The sequence below is a fragment of the Gracilinanus agilis genome, chromosome 3 (genome assembly GCF_016433145.1).
Source record: "Gracilinanus agilis isolate LMUSP501 chromosome 3, AgileGrace, whole genome shotgun sequence".
In the NCBI taxonomy this organism is placed as follows: domain Eukaryota; kingdom Metazoa; phylum Chordata; class Mammalia; order Didelphimorphia; family Didelphidae; genus Gracilinanus; species Gracilinanus agilis.
The window spans coordinates 341,672,356-341,698,698 of NC_058132.1; the positions used below are offsets into that span (position 1 = coordinate 341,672,356).

General features: G+C 35.7%; 1 protein-coding gene across 1 annotated transcript in view; it reads right to left on the bottom strand.

Moving 5' to 3' along the window:
• SLC49A4 (solute carrier family 49 member 4) overlaps positions 1-26,343 on the bottom strand; it is a 127,457-nt gene that overhangs the window by 19,978 nt on the left and 81,136 nt on the right. The window contains exon 7 of the mRNA XM_044670047.1: positions 14,438-14,565. Coding sequence (XP_044525982.1) covers positions 14,438-14,565 — 128 coding nt within the window. The remainder of the gene's footprint in view (positions 1-14,437; positions 14,566-26,343) is intronic.

The following is a 26,343-nucleotide window of genomic DNA, read 5'->3' on the forward strand; positions in this document are numbered from 1 at the left end:
AATACAAACAGATTAGTTTTATGCCAGAGGCAGTCAGTTACATCAGAGAGATCACCCGAGTGTTCTTTCTTAAGGGCCAACTCTGGCTAAAGTGGCCGATAAGGATATAAAAAGCATCCTGCATCTGTCAGCCCTTTTCTTTATCCTAGTTTTGTGGGGCAGGTGGGAAAAGGTTGTGTTGCCAGCAGTTATCGGTGCCACTATTATTTCTCTCTTTTAGGGGTGCTGTGTCAAAGTGCAATATGAATTTAATCACCAGAATATAATTAACAAGATTAAGTTCCCTCTTGGTACATTACTTGAACATAGAGGGATCTACAGTGATGGAATCACAAAATTTATGTCTGCTTTGAAACTGTAGGAAAAAAAAATTAAACCAAAGGGTAAATCTATGAAGCATAACAAGGAACATGAAAATTATTTATGTGAGGAGACAAGTTGATATGGTTCCCAAGGGCCAAAGAATCATTGAATCTCCAGTAATATATGACTCCTGGAGATAAAATGACAATACAGGGAGTCTCCAACTTATGAACACATTGTACTCCCTGAGTGCTCAAGCCAGGCCCTTGTTTCTAAAGGAGATGCTCTCTGAGTTCCAATGTCATAAATGATAGGTAGACTCCCAGGGCAGCCACAAAATTTTATTATACTCATATTGTGACAGTAAATACATATGCTATTAGAATAGTAAAACAATACTAGTTATTTAAATTCAAATTCCAGTACTAGTTATTAAGGAAACACAAAATTATTTATTTCTGCCAAAAGTGGTACCTGAAGATATGCAGGAGATGTATGAGCACACTAAAGGAGAGAGAAGTGCCCAAGACAGCACCTTGGGTAATAGCTACATTTGGGGTATGTGGTATGTCACGTACTTAATTTGGGGACAGATATACTACACCTAGAGAAGAAGTGCTCAGTGAATCTTTGCTCAGAATAATGGATGGTATTGGTTTTTCCACTAAATCCCTTTCTTGAACAGCCAAAGGTTTCCATTTCTAATTGTATTCTCACACTTCCTGTTGTGTAACAAATGTTGTACCCTTATTATGCTTCCTTATATCATGTTACTCAGCAGTACTGATTCATGTATATGCCCATCTGGTTGTCCAGAATACAAAGGGGGAAAGAATCCACCTGTTCTTACTCACCCAGGGATCACTGTATATATACCAGTCCCAAGTCTAATATGGAATGAATACAAGGTAACATTGCTTAGTCTCCAAAGATTCCTCATTTTACCATTTTAACAAGTCATTTTGGCCTTACACTGTCCTTGTGTTTGCCTTTTAATCTTGGTTGCATTGATTTTGTTTGTGTAAAAAAATTAAATTTAATATAGTCAAAGTTATCTATTTTATATCTCACAATGTTCTCTATGTCTTGTTTGAACCTAACTTCTCTTCTCCATAAATCTGACAGGTAAACTATTTTGTGCTCCCCTAATTTGTTTATGTTATCACTCTTTATTTCAAAATCATAAATTCATTTTGACTTTGCTTTGGTATATGGTGTAACACTGTTCTTGTAGATACTTGTTCCCCTACTGAGACTATAATTGGAGTGAGTAACAAAGGGAAATTTGACCACTCAAACACAATCTGATATAAATTGCATAGGGTCTTCCTTATACCTGAAAGTTAGGAATCCTAAGCAATGTGGCTTACACATCTCCACTGTGCTCGTTCTTTTCCTTGGATAGTAGTTATGGAACCTGACTTGCATGTATATTATTTAACAGTGTCCTTTAAAACTTAATGAAATGCCATCAACCTGTAACAATATTTGCATTAACATCGATAAATATAAAAAAAATTTTAAATGTCATTTTTTTCCCCTTAAGATCTAGTTAGAAGAGTGGTAAATAAGGTGAATGCTGTAGAGAGCCAAAGTAACTTTAGGACAAAATGTATAATCCATATTATTCTGGAGAGATGTGGGCTAGACAACCATCTAATTACCTAAAGAGTAGTCATCACTGGTTCAATGACAACTAAGTGCTCTAGAACCTGTGACAGACTTTGTGCTGGTTAGGAATAAATATGAAGTTTTTCTTGCACTTGATTTAAAAAAAAATAGGTTTCACAAGGACAATATGGGGAAAGTAAGACTGGGAATAAATGTGCTGTAAACAAATATGGGTCATTTAGTGGACAACAAGCTCCATGAATCAACAGTAGGATTCTGGTTAAGAAAGTTATTGGAATACTAAGTTCTTTTTAAAAAGATAGAAGGTGGGGGCAGCTAGATGGCTCAGTGGATTGAGAGCCATGCCTAGAGATGGGAGGGTCCTGGGTTCAAATCTAGCCTCACACACTTCCTAACTGTATGCCTAGCTCTTAATGCTTTTCTGCGTTGGTCCTAAGACAGAAGGTAAGGGTTAAAAAAAAAAAACAGACATAATACATAGGACTACAGAGAAATAGTAAGTTCTGGGCATTATATTTTAGGATGGGTATTGATAAACTGAAGTGTGTCCAGAGGAGAACAAAAATAGTGAAAGCTCCTCAGGTTTTTCCAGCTTTCAGATATAGAGAAGAGCGCATACAATTTAAGTCAAAGATTGTGGTTGAGTGGTTGAATTTCCCTCTGTTGCTCACTCCAATAATAGTCTTGGTAGGGGAATGAATATCACAAGAACATTATGTCATATACCAAGGTAAAGAGCCTTGAGTTCATGCCACAAGAAGATTGGCTGAAGGAAAATGGGATTGTTTAGGCTACAGAAGACTTGGGGAGAGGGGAAAGAAAAGGAAAGGACAGTTGTCTTCAAATATGTGAAGGACTGCCAAGAAAAATGAGACATGTTTTATGCATCTCCAGAAGGCAGAAGTAGCATTAATAGATGGAAGCTGCAGAAAAGCACACTTGGCTTGATGTAAGTAAAAATGTCTCAAAAATTAATGCTATCCAAAAGTGGAAGAGGCTGACTTTGGAGGGGATGGTTGCCCCCTCACTGGAGATCTTAAAGCAAAAACTGTTTATTGTTGAATAATGACAAAGACAGAATTCTTTTTTGGGGATGAGTTGTACTTTGTGGACTCAGATCCCAAATGGGAGATTCTGTGAAGCTGTAAGGGGAGCCGAAAATCAAATCAGCTTTTCCCCTGTCATGTCACCTTGGTAACTCATGTTGAGTTTGTTCACCAAGGAACCAAGATGGCCTTCTTGTGGCTTCACCACAGTATATTTAGGATAAAAATTATCCAGAATTGATTCTGATATATAAATGAATTTTACCTCATCCCTGGTAGGTAGGTAAGAATAACCAATTAATGTCCATTTTTCTTTCCCTGGTATATACCCAAAGGACCTGGGGGTTCTAAAGAGAGAGACTGATTGTTTCCTTTTGAAAAGAGAATGCAAAGAGTCTTAGAATCTGTGCTGGTTAACAGGGCCACAGTACAAAGAGAAAGGATGATGACAATGATTAAAAAAAGAGAGGAAGAAAATGGGGACAAAAGAGAAATTATATGAAATGGAGTCACTTTCTTCCATGGTACTACACTACCAACTGCTTCTTCTATTTTTTCTCCTAGACTGAAGAATAATATAAAAGAGTCTAGAGTAGGATCTCATTCAAAGAGAATATTTTACTGGTTTACTACACAAAATGCAAAGAATTCCACTTTAGTTAAAAAAAAATCACCTCATTTGCCTAGCCTAGGGAAACTTCAGGTAAAGGAATTAGAATATTTCTCAAAGATATTTTTCCCTCCCTACCTCTACAGTATTCCTAACTCAATGACAGACTAATTCCTAAACTAGTAATGAAAATAGCTATGCACAAGAGTCAGAGGAGGTCTAGGCTGGAGATGCCCTCAGTATATCCTTTACTCTCTTTACACTTAGATTTTCTCATTTTTAGATGAGGCATATTAAGACTATATGAATCAAACACTTTCATTTTTTATGAGTGAGAAATACTGAAAATGTTTTTGTAAAAATTAATTTGACAAGAATAAAAAATACACTCCATTGGACCATGCATTATATTAAGTTCTTAAGATTTTTAAAATTATTAATGTCATAATGTTGCACTGGTAAAATATTTTAACTTAAAAAAAAACAACAAAAAAACTCTTGCCTTCTGTCTTAGAATTGACACTAATATAAGTTTCAAGGCAGCAGAAAAGTAAGGGCTAGGCAGCTGGGGTTAAGTGATGTAAAAGATAATCTAATTAAATAACAAGTCAGTTTATAGTCACTGTTTTATGCCTCTATGTAGCTGTATATTCTCTGCATATAATCCTATTAGATAACCAGTATTTTAGTGATAAGTTATAAGGAATAATCCCAATTATTGATTGATTGAATAATTATAAGTGAGAATCAGTAATCAGTAATCATATTGTGAGTAAAATAACAAGTTAAAATCCTTTGAAATGCTTTTGCAAAATACCTTTAACAAGGAGAGTTGGCACATCTTTACCGTCTTGGAACATATTCAGATTTCTAATGACAGTGGAATATCTTTTGGTTCTGAAACTATGGAATAACCTTGGTTGTTACTATACTGGGCCAGGAGGATTACATGATTCTCTCCTTCATGAGAATCTAAAGAAACAACCTGACCTTCTGGAAATTAAAAAAAAAAAAAAACCTTTTAAAAGGGGACACTCTGATTTCCCCCTTCTGAAGAAACATTCAGCTGATCACTCCCTGCTTTTAGGGGAAATTTGTGTAATCTGACTCTTTTGCATAAGGTATATAGGCAAATTGGCAAAAAGGGGTGAGTACTGGGCATGTCTCTCTGACCCTGACACTGTGATTAAAGAATTTAACAAAAAAAGGTGAGTTTTTGGCTCAGAAGATTATTTCCTCAGTATTTGATTTGTCACTTTAGTCACATAACAAGCAAATGTCTAAGGCCAAATTTGAAAAAGTTCTCTCAGGCCTGGCACTTTATCCATTAAGCCACCTAGCTGCCCTTTTTTTAACTGTTAAATGTACTTGCCCCCATCTTTCATTTTTTTTTTTCAGGCCATATTCCTGACCTTTCTCTGGACTTTATCAAGATTTCATGCAAGGTACTTTTATCCCTTTTCTTTCCTCCCCTTTTCAGCTTCATTTTACATAGCATTTTCTTCTACTAGAATGTAGGCTCCTTGGGGACAGGGACTATTTCTTTCTGCTTCTATTTGTAACTCCAGCACTTAATACAATGCCTGCCACCAACAACCACGGCTTAATAAGTACTTGTTGGCTTGATTTGTTATCTATTATCACATTTGATTTTTGCTTTAACCTTGTCAGGCTAGTAGAAGAGCTTTACCATTCCAATTGAACAGGTGAAGAAACTGACCCCAAAGACGAAAAACGACTGGCTCAGGGTGGTCAAGTGTAAGCTAGTAGCAGAGTCAAGACTTGATTTCAGACTTTCTAATACAGTATCCATTCTACTTTTAAAACTGCACATATAGAGAGATTGGCTTCAGAGAAATCTCCAAGAACTGATGCAAAATGAAATGAGCAGAACCAAGAGAACAATTTATATAATAGCAACAGCATTGTAAACACTGAAAGACTAGATCATTGTAATGACCAACCCCAATTCTAGAATATCAATAATGGGATGATGAACTTGGGGCATTCTCCACCTCCGACTTCCTCCCTGCTCCTTGACTTTGTTTTCCTTGACTACACAATATTTGTTACAAGGAAGAATGCAGTTTGGGACAAAATCAAAAGTCTATAAAAGTGAAGAAAGAACCTTAAGTGAGACAAAAAACTGAAAAGCAAAATTTGGTGTAGAAAGTATAGACATAAAAATGACCACCGAATTGCTAAACTTACTACGAACAGAGATGAATAGGCATTGTTCCAACTTAGTCACCTGGGAAAATGACTGAGCCTGGTCTCCCTGTGTTCTGGGAGCTTTCAGGAAATTCTCATTATTGTTAATGATAATAACAACAACTATAAGTTACATTTGTTTTGTTTTTCTTCATTTCAATGTGAAGGTTGAGGGAGGTGGGAAGAGGAGAAAAATATCCTTGTTGATTAAAAAAAACAAAATGAATGCTAAAAAGAATTTAAAATAAAAAACCTCTTAAGTACAGTTCTGTTGAGTTTACTTTTCTTGATAATTATAAGTGGAGAAGTAGTAGAGAAGTTGGCTTAAAGTTTTCTTAAGAAGCTATTTTGGGTATCACAGTGGGTAGAGTGTCAGGCCTGGAGTTAGGAGGATCTGAGCTCAAATTTGGCCTCAGACATTTTGTGGCTGTGTGACCCTGGGCAAGTCACTTGATGTTAATTGCCTAGCCCTTGCTATTCTTCTGCCCTAGAATTCATACTAAGACAGAGGGTGATAAGGGCTAAAAAATTTTTTTAAAAGCAGCATCTATCATGCTGATTTGAATAAAGAATTTTCAAGAATTTTCAAAAACTCAAAGAATTTCAATAATTATATTAATATACTAGGTATAATATTGGATAAACTTTTATTTGTGCATTTACTGAATTCTTATGATAAAGTTATAACATAAATGGAAATGATTAAACTGAATTTATTAAAAAATTTCCAAAATAATTATGGTAAACTGACATTAAGATAAAGAATACTTTTAAAAGAGAATTTGGACAACTAAGAGATGCTTAAAAAGAAAGGAACCAAGAAACATCCACATCATTTTTCAAGGGTGTTGATAATGTTGATATACATTTGTATTTGTATATCAATATCTTTGAGTTGCGCCTTTTCTTCCATTTCAAAAACAGTTGTTTTGTTCTTTACTACAAAATATTTCATATTAAGAAAGTCAGTGGTATATAAAATGAAGACTGTAGAAAATGATGAGGATATTCTGGTACAAAATAATTCCTGTTATTTTGTGTTATGATTTGCTTGCCCCTTTTGCTCATCTTTTTTGTTTCTATAGTTTTGTTTTGGAAAGGTTGATTATTATGTTTACAGACCCTTATCCCTAGAAAGCAAATTAATTATCTTATAGAAATGAAGCACAACTAATAATCTTCAGTATTAGTAGACATGGAGGTGAAGACTGATTGTGAAATCAGAATTAATGAGTCTGAACTTATTCATATTTTTCATGCCCCAAAGCAGCATTTACAACCCTGGAAAAGGTAATTTATTATGAAATCTCAGAATAATAGGGCTGGAAGGGATGCTGACAGTTCATCTGGTCTAGCTTTTCCTTTGCATTTAAATAGCACATTCTACTTGAAAACTCAATTCTTTTCTTGAAGATCTTCAGGAACAGTGTTTATTCCAGTGTTTTATTACCCTGATAGTTAAAAAAAAAACCAAAACTGTCTCCTGCATCCTATTAAAATTTCTCTTCTTAAGCTCATTTTTCTCTTGCTTATTTATTCAGGGATATAAGTAGCAAGTAAGCACCTAAGTTTAGAAAAAATCATTCATATACTGGACAAAACAAGAAATTTCTTCTTAATGTTAAACAACATTATTCCCTTCAAACTTTATTCATAGCATTTCCTGTTTCCTACTTCTGAATTCTCTACAATTTCTACACATCATTTGGAAAGTGTGGTTTACCAAAACTGTTTATGAAGAGTTTGACTGATGGAAGTACAATGTGGTGGTAGTATCACTTTCTAGTCTTTGCATGTCCAACATTTATAACCCATCCCATCCCAGTATGTACATATATTAAGCGGTTCTATACTACAATTCTAACTATGATCCATAGTAGCAAGTGGTCAACTGGAACCTCTTCCAGGCTGTTTTCTTCTACACTTGTGCCTAGAATGTTATAAACCTACTACTGTGATACCCTAATAACCAGAGCTACTTAAAGAATTTTCTCAAAATAATTGATTCATATGCTATTCTGTTTGTTAAAAGCAGACAAATTACTTTGGGAAAGTCAATTTTAAAGCATTAGCATTTAAAAACATTTTAAAAAGAGAAGACAAATTTGACATTTGGTAGAAAATGACCATGTAAACTCTGGGTAATATGGTTCAACTATTACTTACTTCTTAAAGTAAGTGGATAGTTTTTTATCAATAACTTTCTATCTAAACCAAGATTTTTAAATTGGCTCCATTTATCCCTCATGGAAAATAACTTCAAATAATGGTGCTAACATGTAATCCTAGATGATGCCTTGCAAAGCAATTCTAGCACTGAGGATTTAAAACTGATAGCAGTAGTAATAGCTGCACATTGCTTAAATTAGATCTCTTTAATGGCATGATGAAACTGAGTTTCTGAATTTTAATTAATTTCTCATGTCAGTAGTTATGATTCACATATATTTTCCACAGATAACCTTTTATGATATGGTAGGAACTACAAATTTGCTATGAAAGAAGAATTTCTAAAAGGCTCTAAATACTTTCCTGATTACAATGAAAACGACAGTTGGTGGAGGAAATAGGAATTTGCCAGGGGCATTGAAAAGAGATTCAAAGGTCTAGATTAGTCCAAATAATTAGCAAGTCCCCTTCTACAGAATGTCTGTTGTTTAAAAGGAATTAAGACAGCTTCTTATGAGGCAGAAAGATTATTAGCAACAGATTTATTGATTTTTATCAAGCCACATTAAAATGTGTGTTTTTTTGTTTCTCTAGGTCTAGTCAGTTCTGAATAATAAAATGTAGTCTGTTGCTACTATATTAATGATAATGAATATTTACTGAAAGCTCCTAGGACATAAGGAACCTAGGCTCAGTCATTCTCCCACGGGACAGAGAGATGATATAATGCTTCTCAGGACTGACTTATCTATAAAACATACCAAAAATAGATTCATCTCTATTCACAGAAGAATCTAGCAATTTGGTGGTCATTTGTAGGTCTACACCTTCTATACCAAATCTTCTATTTTATTTCAGTCTTTGTCTTATTAAAGATTCTGTCTTCTTTTCTGTAGTCTTTTCATTCTGTCCCCAATTGCATTCTTGTTATCAACTTAGTATAGTGTGGGCTTCTTCCAGAACAGGTAAAACTCATTAATCTTTTTTTTAAGTTTAAAAACTGGGGTTTGAAAATATTCTTATCTTTCTATATAAATGGCATTAAGGTAAAAGAGGTTAAAAAGCTTAAAGATACCACTTATGGAATGAAGAACTTCTAATTATATAGTATTTAGGTTCAAATGATCTTTAAAGGAAGGTTTTATAAGTTTCAACATGTTATGAGCTCTTTTAGATTTCCAGTCTAAAGGAGTTCCCAAAATTACTTAGGAAAGTTAAAAACAATTCGTCGAAGAGTCAAGTTAGATATAGATTGTTGGGTTTGGAATCAGGAGCCCTGGGTTCAAATCCAAACTCCTCTACTTAATGGCAGTGTGTTCATGGACAATAATGATGATGATGTTGATATTAATAGTAACAACAATAATGTTGCTGATTATAGCAAGCATTTATATAGCACTTTAAGGTGCTGGGGCAGCTGGTGGCGCAGTGGATAGTGTCTTGGGCCTGGAGTCAGGAAGACTCATTTTCCTGGGTTCAAATTCAACCCCAGACACTCTAGCGGTATGGCCATCCTGAGCAAGTCACTTAACCTTGTTTGCCTCAGTTTCCTCATCTATAAAATGAGCTAGACAAAGAAATGGCAAACCACTCCAATATCTTTACCAAGAAAACTCCAAATGGAGTCACTATGAGTTGGACACAAATGCAACAACTCAACGACAACAGTTTGCAAAAAGCTCTTTACACAGGTTACCTTGTTTGATCTTTGCTGTAAACCTGTGTGGTAGGTGCTATGATTATCCCTTTTCTACAGAGAAGAAAAATGAAGTTATGAGCTTAAGACTTGCCCAGAGACACAGCTAGAAAGTGTCTGAGGCTGGATTCTTACTCAGGTCTTTGTGAATCCAAGTCCAGTACACTATCTATCTATCATTTATGGCATGCCATTAAAGGCCTCCCATTGGGTAAGCCACAACTTCTTTGTATCTTGGTCTCCTCACCTGTAAAAAGAAAATACTTGTATGATCTACCTCACCATTACTGTGAGGTAATCACTTTGTAAACTCCCAAGGCTATATAAAAAGGATAATAATAATTAGTGGTACTAATTATTATTATTAGTTAATCTGAAAAATGTCATCAAATAATATTAATAAAGAGTAAGGATTACAAAATGTTTTACAAATATCTCATTTGATATTCACAGAAACCCTGTTAGGTAAGTGCAATTATTTATCCCCATTTTATAGATAAGGAAATTGAGGCTAAAAGAGGTTATGTGACTTACCTTTGGTCACCCAGGTGAGCAGTGTTTGAGGGAGGATCTGAACTCAAATCTTCCTGATTCCCAGTATCAAAGATATGCTTCATTTTGGACTTTATAACTCTGGAACTCATCAGACTTAGTGTCTTTTTGAAAGTTTTGTGTCAAGACACTACTGATTCAATTGAATGGGACAGGGTGGTTTTAATAAATTATTGAAAAAATGATTTGATTTAATTTAAATCTACCAACTGTGATGACTTTTAGGTAGTTAACTTGAGGACTACACCACAATGGTGCTTTTAGAACCTGAAAGCAACATTTTCTTTGCATTTACATTGTTGAAATCATGATATATATTGTTTTTACTAGTTCTGCTTACTTTACATCCATTTTCCCATGCTTCTCAGCATTTTTCGCATTTATCATTTCTGACAGCACAGTAATCGTCCATATATATATTTATGCGGCCTTTCACCAATCAACGAGCACCACTTTGTTTCCAGTTCTTGGTCACTACAAAAGGTAGTGATATAAATATGTGGGTCTGTACAAGAGCTTTTCTTTTTGTCAAAGGCCTCTTTGGATATATGCCTAGCAGCGGAGCTTCTGGGTCAAATGGTTCTGAAACAGTTCTCGTCCAAGCTACCAATGATCTATTTCAGGTCTCATTTTCCTCACTCCTCCTCTAGCACATGACACTGTTGATAATCATTGAATTCCTGATCCCTGACTGTGGGTGTCTCCCAAGACTGTCCTGGTTGAGCTCTCTTCTCTATCCTCTCTCTCCTGGTGAGAGAGTACTCTCATCATCCCACCATGGAAATTCCTTTGTATTCACTCATCTGTGAACATGTCATTTTCCTCCAAGAGAATGTAAATTTCTTCTGGCCAGAATTGGTTTAAATTTTTGTCTTTGACTCATATCTAGCACGAAGTCTAATGCAGTGATAAATATATGCTTCCTGAATAAGTGAGTCAATCAACAGTCTTGATACTCAGTAGTACTTGTTATTATTTGTATTTATTCTCTACTTTGTAGCTACTTACATAGGTATTTGTTGTTTTCTCCATCAGAATGGTGAGCTTCCTGAGAGTAAGGCTCATTTCATTCTTTGTGTGTTGCAGGCATTTAATAAATGCTTGTTGACTGACTAATCACTCTCTAAACTGACTTTGGATTATTTTCCCTTAAATATGTCCACAGTGAAGTTTGAGTGTCACTTTTCTGCTTTCTAAAGCCTTGAAGTTTATACCGTCAGCTTGTCATTTTTAAATTTGAGCAGCAGTGTGAATGAAGCAGACTCAGAGGTTTACTCGGCATTGTCTGGTTCAAAATGCTGGTAGATATGTTAAGCAAAACCAGTTCCAGAGCTTGAGAGGCTTCTCCACAGTTTGGGGAGCACTTCTTTATATAAAAGTTTATCTTGACCTTTTCTTTGAGTTTCTTTGCTGTCCATGACAAAATAATAATAATAATAGCCAGCACTTATCTAGAGATTGATTTAAGGTTTAAAAGAGCATTAGAGAGATGATCTTATTTGAGCCTTACAATAATCCTAAGAAGAAGGGGCTAAAGGCTTTACTGTCCCCAGTCTCTTTCTATTAATTGTTCTATGATCTATGATCTTAGAAATGTCTGGGGGCACTGAAGGTTTAAGCGATTGGCCAAAGGTCACAGAGCTAGTACTCATATGTCAAAGGCAGGATCTGAACCAAGTCCTTCTAGTTCCTAGGCTAGCTCTCTATCCACTACTCTACATTGTCTTCATTCATGTATTTACGTATAGCTTTTATTTGCTTAGCTGTGTATATTATTTTTCCCCAAAGAGAATGTAAGCTCTTTGAGAGTGGTACCATTTGGTTCTCTCTCTTACACGTTCCAAACTAGTCAAGAAAATTTTAGGGTTGATAAAAAAGCCTTTTCTTGACCTTACAGGACTCTGATGGCTGCTGATTATAGAATGATTGTTTTTAGTCAGCCATATCCATAGACTTAAAAATTACTGAATAGATTTGAACTTAAGGAAAATCTGGAGTGCCATTTGAGTATACCTTAAGATAGACCTTTACTTTAATTTGTGGTTCAGTTGTATATCTAGATGAAAAAAAAAAGATAGGAGATATATTTTTCAATATAATTTTTAACAGATTTGAACAAAATCTGGACTATGTTTAGAGGCTACATAGCTTCAGTGTGATTGCACCAAATTTCATAGTTCATAAATCACCAGTAAATTGGCAATAAAAAAATGTATCATGTCCAATTCATTTATTTTGTATAAACACAGCTTTGGTTCAGTCTCATTCTCAGGCTGTCAACACAATCTCTGACACTGTCTCAGTCCCTTCCTTTCCTTCCCCCAATATTCAGAGGTGGAACAGCTTCTGATGTGCATCATCTATTTTCTTGAAAAGAGAACATGGTCACATATGAGTTCAGAACAGCTCCTGGAGATTCAAACACCAGGTATTCAATAACCCAGATGCCCAACTGTAATTGCCACTATTTCTACCCAAAGCTTCTCAGTGTCTGAAGAACTATATCATAGATGCCAATGCAATGTCTGCTACACTGTTGTCCTGTGGTCTCCATGGGGCCTTGGGGTGTGCCATCCTAGATCAACTGGTATTCCTTCCAATCTATAGCTAACAAACTTCTGATCCCCCAATCCTTGAGAATGAAAGTTGTCATCTACTAGAATAAAAAATCTTTTCTTTATGTTGATCAAAAGACTTAAAAACTAGGTTGTTCACTGGATAGAGCATAAACCTGGAGTTGGGAATACCTGGGTTCAAATCTGGCCTCAGACACTTTGTAACTGGGTGTCCCTGTGCAAGTCATTTTACTCCAAACGCCTAACCTTTACCACTCTCTTCTTTCTTAAAACTGATAGTAAGATAGAAGATAGGGGTACATTAGAAAAAAAAGTCTTAACTCTTTCAAATTATTTGTTTTTATAATGCTCTGACAAGCATTTATTAAGAGCTTACCATGTGCTGGGCACTGTGCTAAGAGCTAGAAATATAAATTAAAAAATAAATAGTCCTTTCTCTCAAGGAGCTTATATTCTAATGGGAGGCGAGACAGTAAGTATATGCATAAATATGTACAGAATAAATGCAAATAAAAATAAAATACAAGATAGTTTGGGTAGGCAAGCAGTAGTAGTTGAGGGGAAGTGGAATCCTTCCTGTAGAAGGCAGTACTTAACTGCATCTTGTAGAAAAAAGAGGGTTTCTAAGAGACCACAGTTAAAGAAGGAATATATTCTAGGCACATAAGATGGCTAGTACAAAGGTAGGAAGAAAAGATATGGAGTATCATGTGCGAGACAGAGAACAGAGAGAGAGTGGGGATGGGTGTCAGGGGAGGGAGAGTTAATGACCAGGGAGGCTGGAACAATAGCCATGGTCAGGTGGTGAAGAATTTTAAAAGCTAAACAGAAGAGTTTTTATTTTATTCTAGATACCAATGAGGAATGGCATAATCAGACATATATACTTGAGAAAAATCACTGAGACAGGTTTGATTGTAATGGAAAATCAAGGTGAGGAGGCTGCTGAGATAATCTATGTGTGATGCCTACCAGGTCATAAAGTTGCACATACACCTTTGATGTAGCAATACCACTATGAGGTCTATATCCTACAGAGATTAGAGAAAGGGAAAAAAGACCTATTTGTACAAAAATATTTCCAACAGTTCTTTTTGTGATGGCAAAGAACTAGAAATAGAGGGGATGCTCACAAGTTGGTGAATGGCAGAACAAGTTGCGGTATGTGATTGTGATGGAATACTAGTGTATTCCAGGAGGATTTCAAAAAAATTTGCAAAGATTTACATGAACAGATACAAAGTAAAGTAACCAGAATCGGGATAGCACTGTACAAAGTAACAGCAATATTATGATGATCAATTGTGAATAACTTCATTATTGGCAGTGCATGGATCCAAGATAACTCCACTATCCACTGTCATAGAAGGAACTGATGGATTCTGAATGCACATTGAAGCATTCCATTTTTCATTTTATGCCCTTCATCAGTTTTTTTTCAACATGATGAATATGTAAATATGTACTGCAAAACAGCATATGTATAACCTATATCAGATTATTTGCTATCTTGGCAAAGGGGGAAAAGAGGGAGAGAAGGAAGAAAAGAATTTGGATCTCACAATGTCATCAGAAATGAACAATATTATAACATGAAATGAGAAAAAAATTTGTCCAGAGTCCACTAAGATTCAGGGTGTACCTGTAGTTAAAGGCAGGTGAGTAATGGTGTTCAAGCAGGTCAGGGTAAACCAAGTGGATGAAAGCGTAGCTCCAGAAAACAGTAACAGAAGGATTAGCTTCAGCATGCCTCTGATAAAATCTGCAAACCTGACAGGAAACAAGGATTCATTAATTCAGACCATATTTTTTCTCATTATTTTACCATGTGACATTCTATAAATCAACTAAAATTAGGTTAAGACCAGAATTCCCATACGTTATTTTGAAATTCAGTATTTTGACTGTTATTACTTCATAGGGCATTTGAAATTATATATCTTTGTTAAGAACCTTCAGCCTATATGGAAGGATTTCTGGATTTGGAAATGCTATTAGAAGTGAACTTTCAAATCTTATTTCTTTACAGCTCCCAAAAGCTCAATATAGGATTCATTTTAGTTCTCAGATGGTATTAAATATAGTGCCATTGTTCTTCCTTATGACTAAAGCAAAAAACCTTTAAACCATATGAGAATCGTCATTCAAGAAGTTGATATTTTATAGATATAGTTATTTAAATTTAAAAAAAAAAACCACCTTCCTGCAGCCAAGGAGCACAAGTGTCATTTTTAGGCCTAAAGAACTGAAAGCAATTTGCTAACATTCAGAAAGAGAAATTGTTAATGACGAGTCAGTCAAGAATATACCAAAAATTAGAAATAAGAAAAGTTAAGAAGCTGAAACAAGTTTTTGCCTCAAAAGTTACCATTACAGGAAGACTTTTGAATTCCAAACCCTTTGATTCTAAAAGCTATGTACAAATGGATAGTTCCTATTTCTTTTAAAGCAAGTACATTGGAAATAGTATTAAGCTTGGAATTAGAAGCCCTGGGTTTGAATTGCTCTAGGCAGGCCACTTAACTCAGTTTCCTAATTTATAAAATAGAAATAATAGCACTTACACTATGTAAACCTTACAAGATTGCTGTGAACAAAGCTGAAAATGTTATTACAGGGTTAGGTGGTGTTACATTCTAATTTATTAAACTGGGTAGAATTCAGATAAGAATCATCTTAGGACAGTTATGTTAATACTGTATTGCTTTTATATTTAATTTTTGATGAACTATTGTGCATATAGATAAAATGGCTGATTTATGAAAATGAAAATACTGAGATGCAGGCTCATTTTCTGTGGGTTTACAGAATCCCTCTTAGGGACAAATCTAGCAGCAGAAAAGACAAGAAGAAAAACATGTGCCTCATCTTGTTCCTAGTTCATTTTCATTTTCTCCATTAGATATCATACTTTTAAAGCTTTTAATTTCATATAGTTTGAAAATGATGAGCTTTTGGTGTGGTGTGTAGTCATTACAGGTGCCATCTATTAAAAAGGCCATTCTTAAATTTTTATGGATCAGTGTTAGTTCTGGGCAATAGTTGCACATGTGATAATGCTCTGATTCCAGTCAATGAGTAACAAACATAACATGAAGGTAAATGGGATGAACTCACCCATAAAACACAGGACAGCAGCATTACAGATTAGAAAGTATAATCAAATAATACGCTATTTTAAGAAACACATTTAAAACATTAAGAAAAATTACACAGAGCTAATGTGGAGAGCTCTAGCATAATTTATTATACTTAAGGGTAATTTAAAAAACAGGCATTAAAAACAATGATCCAGGACAATTCTGAGGGACTAAAAGAATGCTATCCTCCTCTAGAGAAAGAACTGTTGGAGTATAAATACAGAGGAAAACATATAATTTATCACTTGTTTATTTGGCTATATGATTTGGGGTTTTGATTTTACAAGATTTTTAACTTACAAAAATGAATGCTATGGAAATGTTTTATGTGATAATATACGTATAACCCAGATTTAATTGCTTGCCAGCTCTGGAAGGAGGGGAGAGAAGAAGAGAGGGAGACAACATGAATCATATAACTTTGGAAAACTTATGTGGAAATTTATTATTAAAATAAAATAAAGGAAAAAACAGGCATAGCAAACAATATCAGAAAAGATAACAGTAAAAATTGTCACAATAAAAGGGATAAGGAAAATATATTATGCTTAAAGGCACCAGAGATAAGGAAATGCTATTTAACATATATGTATCAAATGGCAAGAACCATAAATACATGAATGAAAAATTAATTGAATTATAGGGAAAAATATAAAGCAACTATATAACTGTTAAGGATATCAACGCACCATTTTAAAAGCCCAAACAAGTCTAACAGAAAGATAAATAATATGTTAAAGCCTTAAACAGAATTTTGGAAAAGTCAGACATAATAGGTCTCTGGCAATTAGCTGAATGGAAACAGAAAGGAATATTCTTATTTCTCAGTTATACACTTCATAGTTACAAAAACCAACTATGAGTCAAGGCATGAAACTCCTCTTAACAAATGTAGAAAAGAAATATTAAGCATAACCTTTAATGATCACAATACAATAAAACTGCAAACCATAAAGCACGTTTTACTCCCCTCTAATTAATTTATTATCCCACTCAGCACTCACCAAACCATTTCAAATTCTCCTCAAACCTCCCACAGCCACTCCTATCCTCACCATCTCAGTTAAGGATCTTGCCTCATATTTTATAGAAAAAAAATTGAGGCCATTTGTGAAAAACTTCCTCTTCTCCTTTCTTTTTCATTGCATCACCTTGATGCCTTCTGCCACTACCTTCCCTTTCCCCAGCTCACATGAAGGTTTTGCCAAGGCAAAAATATTATTAAAATATTATTTACATGTGCAAATATTGGTTTTCTTTAGCAGACTGTTATACCTCTATTATACCCACTTTCACTTATCTTCAAAATCTGTTTGATGGCGGCTTTCCATGCTGTTTAGATGCCCATGACTCTCCCATCCTCATCTGATCCATCCATCCCCACTATTTATCATCATTTCATATCCCTTTTCAGGCTAAACTTCTTTAGAATATTATCTATTATAGGTGTTATCATTTGCTTTCCTCTTACCTCTCCAAGGCCTGACTTTCACTTCAACATTTAAATGAAACTGCTTTCTCCAAAATTACCAAAGATCTTTGAATTGCCATATCCTAAGGGCTTTTGTCAATTTTGTCTCTGAAGCCACCAAGACTGCCAATTACTCTCTTTTTCTGGATTCTCTCCTATCTGCTACTTTCTCCTGGTTCACCTCCTTTTCTGGCCAATACTTATCATTCTACTTTGCTATAGTTTCATCTAAGTCACATATATTAGCATGGTTGTCCCAAAGGACTCTGTCCTGGGCCCTCTTCTCTTCTCCCTCTATACTACTTCACATGGTGATCTCATCAACTCTCATGGATCCAAAGATCATCTCTATGTTAATGATTCTCAAATCTACTTATGCAGCCCTAGCTTCTCTGCTGATCTCCAGCTTCCCATTCAACAGCCTATTGGACATCTTAGACTCAAGATGTCTAAAACTGAAATCATCATCTTTCCCCAAAAACATCTTCTTTTCAAAATTCCCTATTATTGCCCTGGGCACCACCATTCTTCTAGTCATTCAGGCTCACAACTAGGAATCATCTTCAATTCCTCATTCACCCTCATACCCCATATCCAATCAGTTGTCAAGTCCTGTCAATTCTGCCTTATAACATTTCTCATATGTTTCTTTCTCTCCTCTAACACTGCCACCACCTGGAGTCTAGAAGTTTCAAGTTCAAAACTGGCTTCAAGCATTTATCAACTTTGGGCAAGTCACTTAACTCTGTTGACCTCAGTTTGCTCATCTGTAAAATGAGCTAGAGAAGGAAATGGCAAACCACTCTAATACCTTTGCTAAGAAAACCCAGACGGGGTCATGAAGAGTTGGACATGACTGAACAACAACATTCAGTTCTGTTGAGTGACAACTAGTTGAAGGCTAGACAGAATCTTAGCAAGCTTAAATAGTTCCATGGAAAAATGTAGCATTTTGTAACAATTGTTCTTGACATTATTGTGTTGATGGTGTTTTTTTCAGTAATTTAAGGGTTGTGAACATCAGATATTCTAATATTCTATGTATGGAATTACTTTATTCATTTTCTCTATATAATTAAGTCACAAGTGGGGAACGGAGACAAGGACTTTGTCATAATCAATAAAAGTGGTATAAATGTTATGACATTTTGGATAGCATATTCAATAAACAATGAATTGATAATGAATTGCTCTTATTTCCCTGGGAACTTTCTGGTACATCTTTTCTGCTCTTTAGCCAATATGTTTTCTTCTAAGAGTTCAAAAAAATTTCCACCAATACAAACTGTAAATGCTTCTTAAAAAATACATTAAACACAACTGGTTTATATTTGGAGGAGTCAATTACATTCTCAACTCTCAGTAATAAATATATGATTCTTTATGTTGAGAAAGCTGGGATCAGGTATTCATCAGAAAGGAAGCTGGTAAGGTGCTTTGATAGTAATTCTTGCATCACCAAAAAATATTTCAGCCAATAATTATTGGATTTTATCCAGATCCCTCACTTCTTAATTTTGCAGAAAGCTAACATTTCAAGTCACCTTCCTTGACACAGTCATTCTGATACATTCTCAATGTAATAAATGACACATAAGCCTTTTGTTTAGAATTTTATCAAACGTTTGTTTTCGTCTTGTATTAGTCTTCTCTGGACAAAAGAGAGGACCAGAAGTTTTCCTCATCCTTTTTCTCTCTCCTCATAATTTCTTTGTTTCTCAAGCCTCTATCATATAGTTTTTGCTTGGTACTGAATTGTTTATTTGTGGGTTAAAAATTTTTTTTGGTTTGTTTTTTGCACTTCCTGTACGACTGTAACATTTTGTTTGTTACTATTTTAGACCTCTTTAGTCCATCATGAATTTCTCTATTTTGAAAAACCTTTGCAGAACATGTGTAGAACCATTTCTCTGAGAGAAAATGGGTGTCAAAAGCCATTGTTCTGGTTGCTTTCCCTGATAAGAGAGCCCTACCTATGTGCTTCCATTTTACAATGAAATTGTTTGCTTTAACTATATATTTACAAGTTCCTGCCTCTAGTGACTGAATCTTCTAATACTTCCTGTGTGTTACTGGTTTTCTTGCTTCCTCATCCATGAATAGATGCATAAAGAGAAAGACAAAAGCCATATAGTACATCTGTTTGGGAACTGCATGACTACCTTCTTTTTTTCCAGTAAGAATTTCTTTTAACTATTTAATGAAGGGATCCTACAATCACTGTTTTGTTGGACAATTCTACTTCGGGGTAAAAATTCTAATTTGAGTGCATGATGCTTTGAAATAAAATGTTATCAATAAACAAGAAGGGATGTACATCTTTTGAATTTTAGCTTTTTTCCCTTTGAAGCTAGAAAGTGCTATAAGGTAAAGTCATGGATTTACAGCTTTAAGAAATTTCAGAGGTCATAAAATTCAACTCTTTCAATCTATAGATGAAGAAACTGAAGCCAAGAGAGGAAAAATGACTTGTTCAAGGTCACAAAGGCAATGAGTAGTGAAAATGGGATTCAAATCTGGGGCCTTTATACATAAATCCCTTGTTGTTGTTGCTTTTCTGGCCTTTAGCAACTATCAGATGCCTGGGATTTGCCATAGAAATGTTTCTGATAAAGCACGAAGTTACAAAAATATCAGTTGTATCAGAGCATTAATTTAAAAAACACACACATTTAAGCTGGACTTTGAGCGAGACTTAATAAAAGAGAGATATTCAGTGGTCGCAACAGAACAAAAATGAAAAGTTTTAAAGAAAAGGTAGTTATAAAGCTAAGAAATGGGATATATAACAGGGCAGCAGGAACAATTCTTAAAAGAAAAGTAGTTGAATGATTCATGACAGAGCCAGGTAAATTCATATATCTTTTCCATGAAAATGCTGATGCCCAGTAAATTACCTCCCTTGGCCTGAAAAACTAGGTGAAAACTAAAATGTCATTTCACACTTCTTAAGCAAAGTGCTTTCTGGTCAGAATTCACCTCAGAGAGGGAAAGGAAACCTCCTACTCAGCCTCCAGCATTATTGTGAAGGTTGAGAGATAAAGTGATATTTGAAATAAAATCCTATTAAAATTTAATACAGTATAACTAAATTAAGAAGTTTTTAGGCTGTTCCACATCTTTGAGATTTATAAATTCCATGAGCCCAAAAGCTAAAAATTTGGGTCTTCAGCAGATACTGAGAAGTTAAAATATATTTGCAACATGGGAGGCTAACTATTTACATATAAAAATTGAATTAAAACAGGGAGAACAAACTTGCATCTGGTGCAATTGTTGGTGACTAGGGTTGGATTTATTAAGCTGAGCAAGTGACAACATTCGTGGTGAGATTTCAAAGGGTTGGGAAGGTCCCTGTTCCCTGCAAGTGTCTTTCCCATTTGATTGGCTTCTAAACTCAACAGGAAAGAATTCTATTCCTAACACTATAAGACCACAGATCTAGAACAAGAAGGCACCTCAGAGGCCCTCTAGTCCATCTCATTTTATAGGAGAGGAAGCTGAGGTATACAGAAGTTAATTGCCCAAGATCAGATGGGTAGTAAGAACTGTCCCTTTGGCTCAAGTTGACCAAGGGCATATTTCCTTGTTAAAATTCAAATTGCTCTAGGACAGGTAACATATAAATTCTCAAATTTCAGTGCTCTAGAGAGATACTCTACCACAGGACATAATGAAATCTTAGTGAAGGAAGAAGAAGAAACTGATGCCATCTCCAGACATCCCATCTCTAGAAAAGTGGTAGGAGACACGGGCTTCCAACAAATGAACCATTCAGTCCAAACTACACAATTAATCAGTTAATAAGCATTTATTAAAGGGGTAGCTGGGTGGCTCAGTGGACTGAGAACCAGGACTAGCTCAGGACGTCCTGGGCTCAAATCTGGCCTCAGATACTTCCAAGCTCTGGGCTTGTCACTTAATTCCCACTGCCTAGCCATTACTGCTCTTCTGCCTTGGAACTGATACTAAGTATCAATTCTAAGACAAATGGTAAAGGTTTTTAAAAAAATTAAAAAAATAAACATAAGTGGCCACTATATGCTAGGCACCATGCCTTTAAGGATTGGAGATCAAGAGCAAGGCAAGAATGAGTCAGTCTCTGTTCTTAAAGGGACTAAGTCTAATGGATGAGGTTCAGCTATGGATACTGTAGAAGCTGAGTCTTAGCTGAGGATGATCCACTTCTTCACAGGGCACAGGGGCCTTTTCCCCTACTTGGATAGATGCCACAGTCCCACGGAAATCAAGCTAAGATTGTAGCCCTCTCTTCCTGTGAGGGCTGGTGCTACCTGAGGCTTCTCTGACCTCTCAGGCCTTGGCTTTGTTTGCTTGTGTTTATTATCTTGACTTTTGAATCTTGCCTATTTTTACAAGTCTCACCATATGCCTTTTCTGCCTGTTCCTACTCTGAACCATGCAAAACTACTGTGTTCACAACCCCACCAACCGTTTACAAATTCACACTTTATTGGAGATGCTTTGACTTGACCTGACAGCAAGGACACCTTGTAAGAAAGAAACACAGAATGAGTACCTGGAAAAAGAGGGATACAAAGAGAGAGGAAATGGGATGCAGAAAAGGAGAAGAAAAGGGACCAAAGAAAAACTTTTGCCTATTTGATGAATTTCCCAAATGCTAGCTCTGTGATTTCCATAAAATAGATTACCAATAAGTGAAATGTGACATGTTGTAGGTTCCAGGCTAAGAAGTAATTATATTCACCTCTCCCTCCTTGAAATGGTAAAAGAGAAAAGGAGATTCAAGAAAGTCCAGGCTCTCAAAGTTCAAATAAAAATAGTTTTAATAACAAGCTGTGGCAAAGTTTACCTGTTTTCCATATGGAGAAGTATGGTTTTAAATTAAATATTTGCCTCTAAGGCACTTGCAATTGATGTTGTTTTCCCCAAGCTACAGCCACATCCTTAATCAATGCCACCCTATACACTCAAGGTACCTTTATATAAATGTCATTGGTCTATTCTTTTTCTTTTAAATCCATACCATCTGTCTTAGAATTGATACTAAAAGTATTGGTTCCAAGATAAAAAGTGGAAGGACTAAGCAAACAGGGTTAAGTGACTTATTTAGGATCATACAGCTAAGAAGTATCTGAGGCCAAATTTGAATCCAGGATCTCTCATCTCCAGGCCTTGCTCTCAATCCATTGAACCACTTGGCTGCCCCTATTTGGCCATTCTTTTTTTTTTTTTAAACATTTATTAATATTCATTTTTAACATGGTTACATGATTCATGCTCCTACTTTCCCCTTCACCCACCGCACTCCCCCTACCCATGGCCGATGCACATTTCCACTGGTTTTAACATGTGTCACTGATCAAGCTACATCCCCAATCATGTCCACCTCAACCCATGCGTTCAAGCAATTGTTTTTCTTATATGTTTCCTCTCCTGCAGTCCTTCCTCTGAATGTGCACAGCATTCTTTCTCATAAATCCTCAGAATTGTCCTGTGTCATTGCATTGCTGCTGGTACAGAAGCCCATTACATTCGATTTTACCACAGTGTATCAGTCTCTGTGTACAATGTTCTTCTGGCTCTGCTCCTTTCACTCTGCATCAATTCCTGGAGGTCTTTCCAGTTCACATGGAACTCCTCTAGTTTATTATTCCTTTGAGCACAATAGTATTCCATCACCAGCATATATTACAGTTTGTTCAGCCATTCCCCAATTGAAGGATATCTTGACTTTTCCAGTTTTTTGCCACCACAAAAAGCGCAGCTATAAATATTTTCGTACAAGTCTATTTATAATCTCTTTGGGGTACAAACCCAACAATGGTATGGCTGGATCAAAGGGCAAGCATTCTTTTTATAGCCCTTTGAGCATAGTTCCAAATTGCCAGCCAGAATGGTTGGATCAGTTCACAACTCCACCAGCAATGCATTAATGTCCCAATTTTGCCACCCCTCCAGCATTCATTACTCTCCCCTTCTTTCATTTTAGCCAATCTGCTAGGTATGAGGTGATACCTCAGAGTTGTTTTGATTTGCATTTCTCTAATTATTAGAGATTTAGAACACTTTCTCATGTTCTTATTGATACTTTTGATTTCTTTACCTGAAAATTGCCTATTCATGTCACTTGCCCATTTATCAACTGGGGAATGGCTTGATTTTTTTTATACAATTGATTTAACTCCTTGTATATTTGAGTAATTAGACCCCTGTCAGAGTTTTTTGTTATAAAGATTTTTTCCCAATTTGTTGTTTCCCTTCTGATTTTGACTACATTGTTTTTGTTTGAACAAAAGCTTTTTAGTTTAATATAATAAAAACCATTTAATTTACATTTTGTAATTTTCTCTAACTCTTGCTTGGTTTTAAAATCTTTCCTTTCCCAGAGATCTGACAAGTATACTATTCTGTGTTCACTTAACTTATAGTTTCCCTCTTTATATTCAAGTCATTCACCCATTCTGAATTTATCTTGGTGTAGGGTGTGAGATGTTGATCTAAACCTAATCTCTCCCATATTGTTTTCCAAATTTCCCAGCAGTTTTTGTCAAATAGTAGATTCATGCCCCAAAAGTTGGGCTCTTTGGGTTTATCATACACTGTCTTGCTGATGTCATTTACCCCAAGTCTATTCCACTGATCCTCCCTTCTGTCTCTTACCAGTACCATATTGTTTTGATGACTGCTGCTTTACAGTATAGTTTAATATCTGATACTGCTAGGCCCCTTTCCTTTACATTTTTTTTTTCATTTTCCGCCCATTCTTGAAGAGCTTTTTGCTTTTCTGAGATCTCTTGAGAAAAATCAGCAAGGAATAAAGACAGATTTTTTTTCTCATCTTGTTTGAAATGGATTTTACATCTATTCTATCTTGGATTTAATTCATATCATTGATTCACTCAATGAGAATTTATTAAGCAACCATTATGTGCAAAGCACTGTATTGGATAATGGCTATACAGAAACAAAATGGAAAATAAATAGTCCTCATGGAATATGGAAAAAGTAGAGTTTAGTAAAATCAAATTTCTCAAGCCTGCTCAGAAGAGTAGCCTCGATTACAGCCCCATTCCAATGACTCATCTTTAGAGGTAACTACAGGTTTTTTAAAGCCATGCCAAAGTAATAAATGCACTGGCGGATTGTACTGAGCTAGTAAAACTTCCAAGTCCATGCCAGGCAGTAGACTGTTCCTCGTGTCCACATGAGTTTTTTGGCTAGAGAAATCCATAAAATTATCTGCTGAGGTTTGTGAAAGTATAGCAAGTGTTAAATGTAGAAGTTAAATTACATTGATGAGATCACAAGACTTCTGAAATATTTAAGTGACCCTAGAGGGGAGGGTACGCTGGTTTTTAAACAAATGGCCCGTTATTCACACACACTAAAAAAAACAACAAAACAACTCTTATCTTCTGTCTTAGAATCAATACTGTGTATTAGGTCTAAGGCAGAAGAGAGATGAGGGCTAAGTAATGGGGGTTAAATGACTTGCCCAGGGTCACACAGCTAGGAAGTATCTGAGGCTACATTTGAACCCAGGTCCTCACATCTCTGGGTCTGACTCTCAATCCACTAAGCCACCTAAAACTGCGCTCTTACATAACACCCAACTCCCTCAGTTGTAATCCTATATTCACTAATCAACTGCAGGATCTATAACCAGGTCTCCTAGGTGGATCTACTCTCCAGAGGGGAAATATCCTATACAGTTAGTCCTGAACCTTCCTGGACCAAATATATTCTCCACTGTAAATTAATAAACAATCTGATGCAAACCAGCCTCAAATGAACTTTAGTGAATCTAGTTTTTTAGGATCTGATTTTCTCTGGAAATAAGAAAACCAGAAAGGACTTTGACTTACCATAAGAGACCAGCCTTAAAACCCATGAAGATCCTATTTAGTTAAAGCAACCAATCAGCCCAAATGAAGTCTGTTGATCTATCAATATCATCACAATTACAATAAGAGGGTCCCACAGCATATACTTAAAGGACCACAGCGTGCGTGTGTGTGTGTGTGTGTGTGTGTGCGCACACGTGCGCGCGCAGAGTAAGGCTTCACTGTGGCAAGTGTTAAGTCCAAGGGATGCTAATATCTCTGTAACTGATGTGACATTGAATTCAGCCTGCAGAAGGTCACAATATTTTTCAGCATTCATAACCTTTCCTTTGAGATAATTAAAAAATCCTAATGGCTGCTTCCAAATTTGTCCCTCCTGTTCTAGCAACATATAGTTAAAACTAAGTGGCTACGGGGAAAAATGGAATAGGACGTATTTATTATATGCCACTTTTGATGGATGATTGCTCCTTCTTTGGCCTATTCAGTACTTATCTCTGTATGGCTGAATCAATGATGACTAAATGAAACCAGATAGAAGTTGTAATTAGAAAAATTAGGTATGATTCTTGTCAAGTGTGACAGACTGATGTATTTCAATGTCAGTAAGTGCCTTCCCTGACAGCAGCTATCTCCCTTTTGGGGGCTTTTATTTTTAGTTCAACCAGCTGCTAATAGGCAAAACCTTAGATGTGGGATTTTAGAAATTACAGTGTCAGATTATTTTTTCCTTCCCTTAGTACCACCACTGGAATGTTTAAGTCTGGATACAACATCACACAATGTCAGATATCCTTAAGTGTTTGGATGTTCCGTAATTTACAAACCTGATTTAACAATACTCTTTATTCCCCAAAAAAGATATAATTAAGTCCTCCCACACCTGGTAAAGTAGAATGGCTATTCTGATGGGAATTTTGGTTGAATGTGTTAAGTGATCTGGGGATTGACATTTCCATTGCTTCTCTTTTCTTTCCTGGATAAAGTAAGCTATTCTCTCTTCTTATAATAACAAGAGCTGACATTTATATGCTTTAAGTTACAAAGTGCTTTACTCACATCATCTCATTCAAGTCTCCCAATAATCTTGAGAGGTAGATGTTGTAGCATT